This window comes from Phalacrocorax aristotelis, chromosome 4 (assembly GCF_949628215.1).
Source record: "Phalacrocorax aristotelis chromosome 4, bGulAri2.1, whole genome shotgun sequence".
NCBI classification, from domain to species: Eukaryota; Metazoa; Chordata; class Aves; order Suliformes; family Phalacrocoracidae; genus Phalacrocorax; species Phalacrocorax aristotelis.
Window position 1 is genome coordinate 54,363,903 of NC_134279.1, and position 12,523 is coordinate 54,376,425.

The following is a 12,523-nucleotide window of genomic DNA, read 5'->3' on the forward strand; positions in this document are numbered from 1 at the left end:
AGATTCCAGAGAAACTAGAAGCCCCCTTTCTTCCTTGCCTCCCTTTACGCATATAATACACATGAGGCAGAGTAAATGTGTGGCTGCCTTCCTGTCTTTTCAGTTTGGTGCTGTGCTGGTGCGCACCATTTGCAGTCAAGGTCACAAAGACCACGGCTGCTTCAATAATTTTTAACTCTTTGCGTCGTTTCCTTTCTAGGATAATTAGTTTTGTTATCTTTAATGGAAATAAATGAAAATAAAATGTTTAGAAGAGCAGTTGCACCAAGTCTAAACAGCTTTACTCACAGTGCATTGTTCTTTTTGTGCAGGCTTCTTACAAACCGCTGCTGAAACAGGTAGTGGAAGAGATCTGTAATCCTGATCGACCTGATCCTATTGATATTGAGCATGTGTCATCAGGCCTCACGGATCTCCTTAAAACTGGATTCAGCATGTTCATGAAGGTAAACCAGGCTTCCCAAGCTCACCTGGAAGATTTTCCTGAGGTCATAGCGTCATATGGCCATAGCTGATTTTATGTATTTGAGTTTATATTATTCAGCAGAACTTAAGGGGCAGTTACAAGAGTTGAATGCTTTCAGGGGGTCTGGGAATAGCTTGAGGCACCTCATTGCAGGCACAGTACATCTGGGTAGCACCTGCTGAGCAAAACAAGAGGAATGGAGTAGACTGGACACCTAGATAAGGGTGGTGCTGGACACCTAAATCAGGGTGATACATCTGGGAGGAGGCAATGTGTCTTTGCTAAAGGGAAGTCTTACCTCACATAGCTTTTGGAGCTCCTCAGAGAGACCCAATACACAAATTGATAAGCGAGTGCCAGTTCATATAACCTACCTAGATTTCCAAAAGGTATTCCACAAGGCACCTCATCAGAGGATTTTAAGGACACCAAGTAGCCTTGAGTTAGGAGAGAAGTAAGTATGAACAGTCAGGACTCACAGGGGAGGAAGGTCATCAGAGGACCTCCATATTCAGTGCCTTTTCTATAACTGGATAAGGTTCAACTTGTAGTGGGGAGGGAGGAAGCCTGTTAGTCAGAAATTGTCCTGTGGATGCTCTTAGCATGTTTTAAGACAGTCTTTCTACAAGAGCTTACTCTGCTTTACAAATTAACCTGTACTAAGTGTTCATTAAATGTCTACAGAGACGAAGTGTGGAGTAGCTAGCATGCTGTACATTCAGCTCTGCTCTGCTGCATATCCTGAGTTCTCCACTGAAGAGTATTATGTAAGAGTATGAAGTATATTATGGCAATATGTACCTGTAAGCACCTGCATCTCTGCTAGTAAGAAAAATACCATACAGTATGGAATATATAACAGATGAGCAAGTGAACCTTATGTAGGATGAATAATTTATAGGCATCATCACATACCTCACAAATGTGTCCATGCTTTCTCATTTATTTTGTAGCCTGGCTTGTTGGCAAGTGCTTGATTATTATGTGATTGAGTTTCTGACCAGCCCCTATTGCTCACACAAGAAGATCTTCTCCACTTACTGCACCATCAGCACTGTAATTATTTCATGAGCTTCCTTATATTTTTATTTCTTCCTCAATGTCTGAATATAAATGCCTACTCACATGAACATGCTTTGGTAAGTGACAGACTCAGACATGCTTATGCAGGACAGACTTTTAAAGATACTTCTTGTCCAGAAGTTGTTTCTCTGGTGGATGTGCTTGTTTTGAAGCCTCGGGAAGGTGAGGAGAAAAGGCCTCCCTGCTGCAAGGATTCCTCTTTTGGCTGCTGCTCTAGAACACACGTGGTTTATGATGATCTGAGCTCGGTAGCATTGATACCAAGTGACTTGCATGGCAGTCTAGTTCATAGTGATCGATGTGTTTTCCTTTTTTCCAGTTATTCAGCTAAATTAATTGGTTTCTGGTTGGTCACAAATACCAGATGCATTGGTGCTGGTGTCCTGGTTGCCAGACATAGCCCTTGTAGGGCAGTAGAAGTTGTTTCTGCTGACTTTCCTCAGAGTAACAGGCAGTGTTTTGTGATCTGCCGTGAGAACAAAACTGTCTTCCGCCCCCTTCCTGCTTCAGTTTTAGGGTTTTATTGACTTCTGTCACCCTGCTTTCCCATCTCCCCCTCTCTCTCCAGCAAAGAGCACTCTAACCGTCAGCATCCTGAGGAAATGCAGCAGTGGTAGGCTCAGAGCTAGAGAGAAGGCTGAGGTCCATCTGGGATGCTCTGCTACCTCAGGGAACCATTCCTCCTTCTTCCTTCAGCCTCCTTCACTCAACGTAATGGCTTTGCTTTTTTTCTTGGATAGTCTTTCTGATTGCCCGGGATAACTGTCCCAATTATTTTAACACATGGCATTTTGAACTGAAAATGAATTTCACTTGGGGATCTTTGCAAAATTCAGATTTCACAGTAAATGCAATCCAGAGGCCTCAGAAGTGTCCCAAAACAACTGAACTTTAGAAGGATCCCAGAAAATACACATTGCTTTTGTTGCAGTCCATTTCAGTTCTTCTTCTGTATCACAGAAATGAGCTGTGTTTAGCTACATGCAGCCAGTTCCTTCAAAAGAGAGAGCCTTGGGTGGTTGTATTATCAAACGAAAAAATCTTGGCAGAAACTTGCATTCTTAACACAGCCAAATATTTTGTACCCAAAGTATTGTCCTCCCTCAAAACATTTGTGCATAGCATAACAAAATTACAGATTCCAAGACCCTTTTCATTGCAATTTTAATTTAATTTAGAGTTTGCATGCCTAATAGTATTTTTAATATGCATTTCTGGAATTTGTGGTTTGAACTTTAGTCTTCTGAAAAATAATAAGTTTTATATAGGCACCATATGTTTGGATCTAGGTTTATTTTGACTGAAGGAAATGATTTGTCAAGGCATTTTCTCTTTAGTATTGCCATGAAAGCTTGTGTTTTCTGATTAATGCTCTTATATTGGGTGTCCTTTCAGTGTGTCCAACGTTATGCATGCATGTTTATGGTAAGTTCATTGTTGCTAGGAAAGATGTTAGGAAAGAGAGGCTTTATTCAATAGCAAGCTCCTGAAGTTCGAGCTCTTTGCATATATCTTGCGCCATTCAGAAGCTTCGTGAGATGGAGTGGAGCCATTTGCTTTGGTGACAGGGTTAAGAAGAGCAAAGATGCATGAAAAGGAATAAAACAGTAATTCCTGTATTACCTTGAAGTGCCATAGCAAAGCATTTTGTCAACTTTTATCTTCACAATCTTTGTGAGCACTTATTTCTTTAACCTTGTGTCACTGCTTACAGCGATTATGGCATCAAATACTCCAATATTTTAGCAAGTAATACCTCTATCTGACCTGCTTTGTAAGTAATTATTTAGGTCTTAATTAAACTCCTTATGGTGCTTGTAATAGGAATGGACTTTTTTTCATTTGAGGTTGACACTGTGTCACATGCGGATAGTAAGGAGTGAGCAGTCTGATGTGGGAAAGCACATAAAGAAAGTCTTTGTGAGCTCTGGTGTATCCACTTAATTGGTCTGTTGGTGTAAATGGAAAATTGCCCAATATCACACCGTAATTGCAGGACACCCTGCTGAATTGTAGTCTATATGTTACCTGTGCCATCAGTTCAATGCAGATGGCTGGCAAAGTGGGGGCGATTAAGAGAATAAACAACCCGTATACAAATACTCAGCTCACTAATACATCTATCTAAGGCTTTTTGTACTGGTTTCAAACTCCTGGGGAACTGAAGAGTTCCCTGTCTGGGGAGCAGCATTGAACAGGGAGCCCTGTGTAATCAAAGGCCAGCTAGCCTGGAGAGAGAGCACGCCATCCCTCGTGCGCTTGCTTCAAAGGGAAGGTTGCCAGTCAGAAAGCCTGACAGAGCTGCAGGATGAAAAACTACCCAAAGACTAAATAGAGGGCAGCCACAAGGAAGAGACGAAGAGCTGTACCCTCAGGAGCTGGAGCCACAGGGATCAAAGATAGCTGCCATGGTGGTGAAAGCAAAGGAACTACACTCCGCCCAAACACGGGTTGATGACCGCTTTCATTCTGTCAAGTGAATGCAGTCAAAAACCTACGCTCGTGGAGGGAGAGGGGGTGGAGATCTAAAAAGGAGCAAGTTAAACTGTTCTCACTGTCACTTTTCAGAGCCAAACATTTGGAGTGTTTCATGCTCGAAGGTGGTGTGACAAGAGCAATTGCATGGGCTCCATTGACATCACTCCCAAAGACTGGAGCAAGGCGTTGTCAGGGGAGTGTGTTTGGTCAAGAAAGAGAGAGTTTGCTATGAAACAGCAATGTAATCAAACTTCTAGACGTGGTTAAGAGGAAACTGATGTAAAGCATCACCTTCACATTTAAAATTAAAATGCAGTTTTATAAAGTCTTAACTGAAATGTAATGTTTGTGCCATTTTAATGTTAATTGGGGAAATATCAAACAAGGATTTTGTTTGAGCTGAAATTCCTTTATATTAGTTACAACCAGTCATAGAAGTATTGAAAACTCTGAAGTGAAACAAGCTAGGAACTGATTTAATGCTGTAATGAACCTGATTTATTTTCATTGGGTGAATTCTAAAGGATTATTCACTGGACTGGTGAAAACACATTACTTATGATTCTTTCCATTGCTGACCTCAGGCAGGGATTCTAGCATGTGTAGGCTGGACTACTTGCTTCTCCTGGGTAGTAATTTACCCCTCAATCCTTAAAGATCCATGCATACATGGATCCAACCTGTGCATCCACCCAAGTCCTCTCCTCCCACTCTGGGGAAGGGAGGAAAGAGATAAGGAATGGAGGGAAAAGCTCTCAGACCTCATGAGAAACTCCTCTAGGTTTCAGTGGAAGCCATGAAGACTCCATTTCCCTGGAAACGGTTCATTAGTTTTAACTGGGTGTCATCCCCATTGAGTTCACTCTCAGCTGCTACAGAAACGAGCATTCCATGAATATTTCATTCTGAGCTTCCTCGTTAGTCTTCCTTCAGCAGCTGAGGGAGCCACTCATTGCTAGACCATAGGTTTGGAGTTGGAATGAGCAACTACAAGTAATGCTTTCCTTCATTTTACAGGTGAATCGCCCTCACCCTGGTGATCATCCTCTTCTGATCATCTTTATGGTTGGTGGAGTGACAGTCTCCGAGGTCAAAATGGTGAAAGATCTGGTAGCAACACGCAAACCTGGTACCCAGGTAAAAACAGCTCTAAATGTACAGTTCCTTTCTGAACAAAGACTAAGAAAATTCATCAGATAATGTTCCCTATAGCAGTGGTACCAAACCTACACAAAGCCACAGCCACATGAACAGGAATGGTGTTAGGATTTTGCTGTGAAACATCTGTAGGCAACAAGTGTTCAGGCACCAAGGGTCTGTTTTTTACACGTTAGAGTTAGCAATAAAAATTCAAACTCAGGTTGGAGAGTTCAGAACAGACTGGCATTATTCTGAAGGAGCTTTCATCATGTCTCAAAAGATAAATTTCTTGGTATTCTTTATAAACAGAAACATTTGCTGCCCAAAAGTCTACAGGCTCCCTGGCAGTGCATTTACAGGACATAGCGCAGGGACGCTCAGAAGGAGCCTGCCAAGGATCTGGGTACCATCTAGTGACATATCAATGGTGATCCTGCAGACAAGTCAGTTGGAATTGCTGAGGAGCAAGATAAATTAGCCTGGATACAGCTGTACTGCTTTCTGGTCCAGGCCAGGTATCTCTGATAGGTATTTGACCACTAGATGCCTTAAGTAGCCTGAAGCAGGTGATGTGGAAAAAGCCCCAAGTTTCTGCGGCCTTTGCATGGGGCTATTGGACTCCTGGAAGGAAGATGATTCCCATGGTGAAGCTTCAGTAGTGTCCGTGCAGCTCATCTTTGCCTCTTCCACTCTCTGGCAGCAGAACCAGACTACAGCAGCTGTCATCTGAATGGAGTGGGGAGGGAGAAGAGGAGGATGGATGGGCTGTGGTGGCATCTGAGATGTTAAAAATCCTGTTAATCATTGTAATCATTGTAATCATTGTAATCATTGTAAAAATCAATGTAAAAATCACTGTTAACTGTGGAGAAGTGTGTACAAGAGCAATCAGGTATCTGCTGAATAGTGCAGACATACAGAGCAATCTAAAAACTGCAGAGAAGTGCTGTGTAACCAGCTGCTTCATAAACATAAGTCTAGTTTCCAGGGTGGCTTGTAAACATCTTGTTTTCAATTCCTATTGAATGCAGTTTTGATTAGTGAGAAATCGTTAGCAAAATGGGGCCAACCAAAGGCTGAGCGACCCCGGTTTTGACATGTTTTACACGTTTTAGTTGTCTTTGCAAGGCAGTCTCTAGCAGTATTTTATAAGACAGAGTGGCATTTCTAGCGGTGTTTTTTTGATCTGATAACACGTTTCTCCCCAATTAGCCTATTGGTAATCTACTCAAAGCAGTGAATAAAATTCTTTCTCATCCTGAAGGGGGATTGAGTTGTGACATACTGATGGACAAGTTAATCCACACCCGAAATGTATTAATACACCCTGAAAGATAAGCAGAGGGTTAACACGTGAGTTGGTTAAGAACTATGCAGGGAGATTTTTGACTGGCTTTCTAGAGGGACTTGAGGCTTGACAGTGGTGACATGGGATCTGGTGTTGCTTTGCTTTGGCTTAACCCCAGCAGCAGGTCACCCTCTGAGGCAGATTCCTAAAGAATTTTAAGCTTTTACTGCATCTTGCCCTTTGTCCAAATGTGCTGTGTTAGAGGTGAAAAGACTTGGGGGGAGAGGTGGGAGGAGGAAGAGAAAGAAGAAAAGAGGCAGTTGTGCAAGTCTCTCATATAAAAAAGTTTATAAATTTGTTGGATTTACCTGGATTTCTGCACTATAGCTGTGAATATGTGCCACCTGTTTGGGATTATTCTCTTTTCAAAAACCCAGGCATTTGTCTAACTCAAGCCAGCATTTAACAGAGCTTTTTTGTGGTGTTCAGGCAATCGGGGGAACATTGGCCTCCCAAGTCCCTTCCAGTCAAACAAAACACTGACATTTATCCTAATTATTGGCTCTTGGAGAAACGGAGAGACGTGTGGGTGCAAAAATAAAGAATTGAGGAAAGTAACAGAAAAACTGACAGGACACACACTGATAGCTTCAGCAGCTGCTTGGAGTTGAGGCAAATGACATTTAAATGTGGAGTGGGAGACACATGTTTCCATCCACTGAACTGCTGTGCATCTGAATATGAATGACAAATTTATTTCTCGTAGAGGAGCACAAAGGAATACGGCATTTCCTATGCAACATTTGGTTTTGGATAGTGGTGAATAGCTCCCCTAACCTAGTGAGAAGTATCCTACTTTCAAAGGAAGAAATTACCTTTTTCTCCCACTCTTTAATCAAGAGAGAAAAGAAAAAAGGGGGGAAAGAGCATGAGTGGATATTTCACCCTCACAACATGCACAACCACCTATGTGGTTCTGGCTGAGGCATGCAAACCCCTCCAGATGCACCATCACATGTTAGCTGCATCCTTCCCTGCCCTCTACTGAGGGGGAACTGCCTATTGCAGCACAGTGGGTCGGGATGTGGGCTCCTCGGGGTGGGATGGGATGGGGTGGGTGTGATAGCAGCTCCTCGCCTGCCATCGGGAGGGGTAGCCCTTCAGGTGCAGCATCGAAGCCAGGCATGCTGTACTGAACAAGGAGAAGGTCTGCAAAGGAGATACACTGTCCTGAAGAGACCTGCCTAGAGAAGAGATGGACATTACTTATCTGGGCAATTCCCTCCTTCTCTGTCAAAATGAAGTAACAAATATTCACATTTATCCCCCTCAGTGAGCCCTCAGAGATATTGGGGGGAAAGGAGAGAAGTCCCACTGTATTTCGCTACGTCCTTTCTCAGTCGTTAAAGTTGCGGCTCTCATTTTTCACTCTAGGCTTGCTTTTAGTTGCACAAACTCCCTCAGGGTTCAGCGGTGGGACTCCAAGAAGAAATTGCTTTTATCTGGCAGTGGCTATTGTTGATATTTGGCTTGTACACCCAAAAAACTTCAGTAATGTGTCCCCTCATGTTTTTCAGAACTAAGCTGCATGATAACAAGATGAGCACATACTGTGCTATAGTCTGATTCTCACGTAACATAAGTAAGACAGTGTCAGCTTTTGGCATCTGCAAATTACAGGGAGTTTTTAATCCACAGAAAGGAGAAGAGGTAATCAGTGTCAGTTTGCCACAGATTGTGTGGGAGGACAAGGGAAAGGGAGAAGTGAGAGGGAGACTATCATCAATACTGAAGGGATCTGTAGTAACTTAACTCCAGATTCCTTTCATTATTTGAAGTGAAAAGATGAAATAAAGAACAACAAAAAAAGTTGAAATGCAGCGCTACCGCACGTTTAAGCCATGCAATGAAGAGCACAAGCAGTTTGATAGCTACTGCAGGAAGTGGACACACAGACATACTCTGTTGTTGATGCTTGTGCTGCTTCTCCTCAGATTTGCACTGAAGATGCAAATTCATGTTCAAGTAGGCTGGTAAGATAAATCTGCCCCCATGTCCTTGCCTGCAGTCCTGACCCTACAAACACTACTGGACTTGGGGCTTTGTAAAAGCAGTGTCCCACAACTTTGATCATGACTTAGCTCCACGCAGCAAGAGCATATGTGCTTGCTCCTTGCTGATAGCTTTTCCCTGCAGAGAAGGCTTCACACTAGGCACATGCATACTGGTTTTCACCTAAGGAAAACAGATACCTGCATCTAGCGGGGTGTGTATCATGGCTGTAGTGAGCAACGGTCTCGTTCATTAGACCTGTCTTGGATTAATTTTTTGAACAAACAAAAGCGATGGCATCTCAACAGTGCTCGAGGTTGAGCCTCGGTCCTGATATGCAGGCAGCTTGTGCCTGGCTTGAAGAGATATTTCTGAAGAGGGACTTCAGCTCTCCGCAGCAGGCCGGCAGCATTTCTGTGGTGCTCGCCTTACCTTCAACTGTGATGTAGGAGAGGAAACCCCTGCTTCATCAGCTGGTGCCTCGCAGTAAACACAATGGCAGTCATAACAAATCACTGGGTAAGATGTGGGTAGAAGTGAGTCAAAGCACACATTCATCGAGAGTACAATGCTACCAGTCATTATGCTCCTTAAAGTGATTTAACTACAGTTATTAGTGAGCAGACGGTTTCACTAGGCAAGTTGTATCGCCCTGTCAGTAAACACAGAAATACACAGGCTGTCGAGTGCTGGGTAAAGCAAACCGTTCATAGCCATGGCTCATTAGTACTGTGATCAGTCTCGGTCCCCTTCCTTTTGACTCATTTCTTCTCCCTCTTTTTTCAGGTAATCGTGCTCTCCTCTGCACTCCTCACACCACATAGTGCTATTGAGTTGTTGTTTGCCAAAGACCGTCTCCAGCCTGACACAGATATCTGATGCGGGACAATCTGTGGAGAAGATGAGTGAGTTCCTCAGCTGGAAAATTCAAATCCCTGGTCTGTCACCCTTCCCAACAGCCTTCCAAAAAATGACATGTCCCGCTGCTGCACTTACGGCTCCAGCTGAAACAGTTTGAAGCAGCTGTGTATCTGGCTGCAAGGGAACATGTGCAGCTCACAGGCAGCTCTCCCAGATGATCCAGTTGTCCAGCAACAACTCCCCCCTCCTCAACAGTAACACCATGTGGTGCTGAATCACCCCAGCCCCACTCTGTGCAGCAAGGATGATCGCTTGTAATAATTCCCTAGAAAAGGAGCAGCTGAGGATCCAGTGATGCTGAATTTGCACTCCCCAAGCAGTACTTTTTCCTCTGAGTATTCCTGATGGTTTCCCTGGGGCTGCTTCAGGTAGTGCTGAGGGAGTAAAAGGCTAGCGAAATCAACCCTCTCTGTCATGTTACCTTGCAAAACATGTGTGCCTTATACAGCATTAACTGCCTCTGCTCTTACTTTATCCCTCAGCCCAGATAGGTGAGGGAGCACAGCCCTGATTTAGCCGACAGAGCAGCTCCCAGTCTGGTGATGCTCTCCCAGTGGGACTGGTAGAGGCAGAGAAGCAGAGAGCCAGACTCGAGGGCTAGGTTACGTGGTTGCTTCTCTCTCAGCTTCCCGTTTCCTGCTCTAGTTTCTCCACCCACAGTCCTAGGAGAAAAGACTGTTTCTGATGGCACACTTCTCTGCAGGATTACGCAGGAGGACATATGGGCTGTGATGGTTTGATGATAACCCTGGAAGAATCTTCCCCTCACATGCATTTAAAAAAGCACGATCCCATTTTTCAAGAGGCCGCAGTGACAGATTCTTTCTTGAAGTAGGTTTCTGAATAGCATGATTAGAGAAGAGCTTTTATTTTTGATTTATGATCATGAAAGAGCCGCTATCAAATTCAGTTATGTAATCTTTTCCCTCATAAAACTTTGATACAATCTGTGATAAAAAAGCAGCAGCCAATAGAGATTGTGATTGCGTATAGCACCAAGACTTCCAAATTGCAACAGAAAATGGTGGAGCAATAAAGCTGCATCCTCTTGCGTCATCCAAGGGTGCTAAGACTACAGCTTACACTGAGACGAGAATGTGAAATTATAAGTGACATTCACTCTATCATATCATTCTTTATTATGCACAGGAATAGATTAAATGGGAAGTAGGCTTTTAACCTATGTTCACTAGCTAGCGTAAGTTCTCTTAAATGTTTATAATGGTATTCAGAAAAGGGTGCATTTTGATTTAAATTCACTTTTGAGTGGCTGGAAGGAAACAATGGACTGATTATAAAGCATGGACAATGTTGCCTTTATGGAAGAGAGATTTATAAGAATGACTATAGAATGGAACTTTGTGCTATAAAAAAAGAGAAATATTATGAGATTGCAATGTTAAAGCTCAAGAAATAGTTTGAACAGAGCAAGTAGAAATCAAATAGCCAGTCTCTTGGTTTCTTTTGTGCCCTCCTGTACTCTTTAATCTTACAATATGGCTGTTTTGTAAATTCTGTAATCAATAAAGCAATGCTTTTACAATGCCAAATCTCATCCCTCTTCTCTTTCTCTGCTAGTATGCAGGGCTACGCATGCCAGAACTGAGATGCCTTTTTCTTTTGCACTATTTGTTGCCCCTAAGAACCTCAACCTTCTGTCCTGGGAGGTGTCCTAGAGGGGTTTCCGCACTCTGCTGGTCACAGAAAGGCTGTCCTAGCCAGCAAGTTCAGGTACTCACACCTCTGAGATGCTGCTGCTTTCCTCAGATGATGGAAGCTGGCAGTTGTGGTCTTCATTCTCTCATCAGATGCTCTCGGGTCTCTGACTTGGCCACTTGAGGACATATTATATAGGCTAATGAGAAGGCTGTGAGTTTAAGCAGACACTGGTGCTCTTGCACTTGCTACAGGTCAAGCAGCTACTCTTACTGAGGCAGACACTAGTTTTCCAAGTCATCATCCTCTCCCCAACACACACACACACTTTGGAGGAATTCTTTCAGCCAGTGGGGCCACAGCTGTGGCAGTGGATGCCCGGACTCAGCCACCATCTCATACCCAGTAGCTGAAGAGATGAAAGGAGATGTTCATAAGAGCCTTCTAGACCAAGACTGGAGTGGAGCCTTTTCAGTGACCCTAGTGTGGTAGTGAGCTCCTTATTTGTGTGAAGTAGTTTTAGTAGCTACCCATAGCCTGTGCTCAGGGAAAAGGCCAGGGGGACAGGAGGTCTCCTGCCAGTTGCATGTGAGCAGGAACAGCACAGGAACGACTTAGCAGGTGCAGGAGCACAGCAAGGACACTAAACGTGTGTGTGACACTAAGCAACACTCAAAAGCTATGAGGAAGAGAAAACACAAGGCCACCCATGGCAAATGGGTTTACTCCTATATTAATAAGCTAAGCAGTACTTGGTAAAAAGCTCAGACTGGATGGCCAAGCTCAATTTTGTTCGTAAGTCTAGTCCTAAGTCACTTGGCTAGTAGCTCATGGTCAAGATTATCATCATCATCAGGACCCTGTCAGGGTTTCCCTACTCCTGCTGCATGCTACCAAGGTGAGCTTGTGTGGCAGTCATCCTCATCCCACCAGCACAAACATCCTCCTCAGGAAAGCTCTCATAAAGCTACTTTAAGGATGAATAGAATGATTGAAGAGTTGTAGTAATTTGATTAAGTTCTTCATTGTCATATAGCTCAATTTATAAAATAGCATTTTTTTCTTTTAAGAAACTAGAAGCCACTTAAAAGACTCAGCATTCTTCCAGATTTTGACCAATGTTACATGATTCTTTTACTGGAGTTTGGGTTGGTTGGGGGTTTTTTTGACATGGAAAGATCACAGATCCCCTTTTAATTTTAAATGTCTCTGCCTTATTCAGTTCTTCTCCTCAAGGAATTTCTTAAAAGGAAGTTGTAAAGCAGTTGTGAGAGCTCCCCCTCCTGTGGTTTATGCTAATAAAGCAACAGTATGGGCAGGAAAGACCTTCAGACTGTTTCTGCAATGCATGTTAACTACCTTGAGAAAACCATTACTTTGTCTCAACATTTCACTGGTTATTGCCCATTGTTTTCACCCACGAGGAACACACAAGAAGA

At 43.3% G+C, this 12,523-nt stretch overlaps 1 protein-coding gene across 4 annotated transcripts in view; it reads left to right on the forward strand.

Annotated features, from left to right (window-relative positions):
• SCFD2 (sec1 family domain containing 2) overlaps window positions 1-10,978 on the forward strand; it is a 207,670-nt gene extending 196,692 nt beyond the window's left edge. For 2 of the 4 annotated variants that reach the window (XM_075091468.1, XM_075091471.1), the window contains exons 7-10: window positions 312-446; window positions 5,045-5,164; window positions 9,294-9,412; window positions 10,132-10,978. In XM_075091468.1, the coding sequence (XP_074947569.1) occupies window positions 312-446; window positions 5,045-5,164; window positions 9,294-9,386 (348 nt within the window). In that variant the 3' untranslated portion in view covers window positions 9,387-9,412; window positions 10,132-10,978. Of the gene's footprint in view, window positions 1-311; window positions 447-5,044; window positions 5,165-9,293 lie in introns of all 4 variants that reach the window. The other 2 variants (XM_075091467.1, XM_075091470.1) reach the window with 1 other exon arrangement.
• Window positions 10,979-12,523: the final 1,545 nt, after the last annotated feature.